The sequence below is a fragment of the Myotis lucifugus genome, unplaced genomic scaffold, assembly GCF_000147115.1.
Source record: "Myotis lucifugus unplaced genomic scaffold, Myoluc2.0 scaffold_380, whole genome shotgun sequence".
Classification (NCBI taxonomy): Eukaryota; Metazoa; Chordata; class Mammalia; order Chiroptera; family Vespertilionidae; genus Myotis; species Myotis lucifugus.
This window is the reverse complement of record NW_005871428.1, coordinates 750,439-753,401: the sequence shown is the minus strand read 5'-3', so window position 1 is coordinate 753,401 and position 2,963 is coordinate 750,439. Positions and strand designations below refer to the sequence as shown.

The window sequence follows — 2,963 nt, the reverse complement described above, 5'->3', positions numbered from 1 at the left end:
GAATTTGGCTTCGAAGTCCCAGTCTACGTGAGTGAGCGAGTAGTGAGGCTCCAAGTGTCCATTCTCGTGAACGACCGAGTGCGCAGACACACACATGTACCGTCATGTGGGAATGTGCCTCCGCATGTTTCTGAAAAACTGGTAGAGAAGAATAGTAATGACGTATTAACCTATTGGTATGTATCATTCCTGTCCTTAAAAAAATGTTTTTATTGATTTCAGAGAAGGAAGGGAGAGGAAATGTGGGATGGAGACATCAATGATGAGAGAGAATTCTTGATGGATCGGCTGCCTCCTGCATGCCCCCCACTGGGAATTGAGCCCGAAACCTGGGCATGTGCCTTGACTGGGAATCAAACCGGTGGCCTCCTGGTTCATAGGTTGTTGCTCAACTACTGAGCCCTGCTGGCTGGGCTGTGTCACTCCTTCTGTACCTACTGTTTTCATGGCTGAGCCCACAGTGGCTGTAATTGGTCTCTTGCTCTTTTCACAAAACAGCCTGGCGTGAGCATTTGTTAGTGTTTCTATGCTGGAGCCCAGGATGGCAAGCCTGGCCCCAGGCTCGCACTAGGTGGCTGCGCAAAGGAGCCTGACAGGCTGGGACCGCCACTCTTGGCCGTGGGCAGGTCACTCATCACTGGTTTCCTCCTCAGCCACTGAGCTGAGCCTGCCAGCCTGTCAGACAAGTCTGAGGACCAACTCGTATAGTTTTGGTACCTGTTTGGAAAAAGATTTAGTATTCTGAAAATACTCAACTTTTTATTTCGCAAATACTTATTGAATGCCTCCTGTGTGTCAGGCACATATAGGGCATAATACATGAACGTATCATCATGGAAAATTCTTAGCCAGGCCCTGCAAGGCGAGAAGTATAAGTTGGTGCTTTTGAAAGTAAACTGGAATGAGAGCCAAAGGGGAGCAATGGTTGGAACAGGGACGGGGGAAGCAGCGTCGCCTGGGCAGGGGGTGCTGCCCTCCCTGCGGCCTGAGGCCCTTTCCCCTGGGGAAGCGTCTTGCGTCTGACTGAGTGAGTCCACCTACAGGGGGACCCCTGCGGCCACGCTGTTCGAGGCGCTGACAGGGCCTGTTTCCTTCACTGTGATGTCCATGGGTGGGCCGGACTCGGGCAAACCCTGGACTGGAGTGGTTTCTGTTCATACCACTCAGGCCTAGGCAGGTGTGTGGTCCCCCTGGAAGTGACATCACTGGGATGCAGGCTTCCTCGTGTGCCCCAGGTCACGTGACACGTAGAGCCAGGGCTCAGCGCAGGGCCGCTGGCTGTCCACTGGCTTCACAGCCTCACGGTGGGGTCGTAGGGAATTTTGAGGGATGTCTGTGCTCACTGTTAAAAAATTCTCTTCAGAACTTGTCATGGAGAGAGGCAGGGCCACATTAGGGTAAGGAAGGGACTCCACAGCCAGACGGCTGCGTTCCAGTCCTACCCTCCAAGAGCTGAATGATCTACAGCAGCGGTTCTCAACCTTGGCTGCACATTAGAATCACCTGGGAATCTTTTTAAAACCCTGATTTCTGGGCCTCATCCTCCGGAAATTCTGTTTGTTACTAATGTAGCCCCACCCCATAACTAAGAAACAGAATTTCTGGAGGATGAGGCCCAGAAATCAGGAGATTCCCAGGCCCACCACCACCACCACACACCACCACCCCCCCCCCCAAAAAAAAAAAAAAAGATTCCCAGGTGATTCTAATGTGCAGCCAAGGTTGAGAATCACTGATCTACAGGCTTCTTAACCTCTCTGTGTGCCAGCTTCCTCTTAAAGGGGTGTGCTGATGGTGTGGGCCTTGGATAAGGTAAAACACGTAACACCTGTATTCTACTTGGAACCATGCCTGAGACACAGTGAGTGGTGGATGAGATGTTAAAAATAGTGAGAGTTGTTAAACTGAAACGTTGTATAAAACTGTGATAAATGTTGTAAAAGCAGCGGGGTCCCCCACAGGTGTCTCGGCGCTTTGGGACCATGAGCTCCATGTCTGGGGCGGACGACACGGTGTACATGGAGTACCACGCGGCGCGGAGCAAGGCTGCCAGCAAGCACGTGCACCCGCTGTTCAAGCGCTTCCGGAAGTGATGCCGGGGCCACGGGCGAAGCAGCCTCCTGACGTCGATGTACTATCTGACTCTTGAAGAAAATGCATGAGAACTTGGTTCTGTCTTTATGCGTTAGTCCAGGGTTTAAAAAAGTAGGGGACTCGATTTTTTTTTTGTTCTTTTCAGACCACTTTTCAAACTTGTTGGGGAGTGGTCGTTCCAGTATATAAAATTTGCAATATTTAAGGTGTACTTTCTTACTGTTCTCTTGAATAAACAAATGGACCATTTGACCACTCTTCACTGTGGATGTCCTTATTCTTGTCAGAGGCACGGCCGTGTCTGGGTGCTGACCCTCCATCAAGGCTACCCTTGCAGCAGGCAGAGCAGGAGGGGGAGCCCTTTCCAGGGAGCTGCTTGGGGTGCCGAGAAGAGACTTGCTCTTTGGTGTTGAAGTGTTGGGGGACGGGCCCGGGAGCTGGTGGCCCAGGTACAGGGAACGGCTTGAGCAGCTTTCAGTGCTGCCTGTTCCTGTTGAGCCCTGGGGGGTTCCACAGAGGGCACCCCAGGTAGGTCCTCTAGGCCCCCGAAGGCCATCACCCCTGTGGGAAGCACAGTGCACTCAGCTCCCGATGCTGGTCTCTGAGAGAGGGGCCTCTTATTCTCCCCAGACACATTTCTGATATTTCTGGGAGGCTGGGTTCCTCTTTTAATAGCAGCTGAGTACCTTGAGCCTTTAGCAGCTAGTTCCTTTATCCTGAAAAGATGGGCTTCTTTTCTCTTGGTCCTGGTATGAAAGAAAAGGTAGTAAGGAAAAGACAAGGCAGAATTGCTCCCTAAAAGACGGCACACGCAGGCATCGGTCAGGAAGGAAACTATTCTAATGGGCAGCACCATTCCCGTGTGGGGT

General features: G+C 51.8%; 1 protein-coding gene across 1 annotated transcript in view; it reads left to right on the top strand.

Annotated features, from left to right (window-relative positions):
* ERCC3 (ERCC excision repair 3, TFIIH core complex helicase subunit) overlaps window positions 1–2,102 on the top strand; it is a 47,530-nt gene extending 45,428 nt beyond the window's left edge. The window contains exon 13 of the mRNA XM_023765142.1: window positions 1,947–2,102. Coding sequence (XP_023620910.1) covers window positions 1,947–2,093 — 147 coding nt within the window. The 3' untranslated portion in view covers window positions 2,094–2,102. The remainder of the gene's footprint in view (window positions 1–1,946) is intronic.
* Window positions 2,103–2,963: the final 861 nt, after the last annotated feature.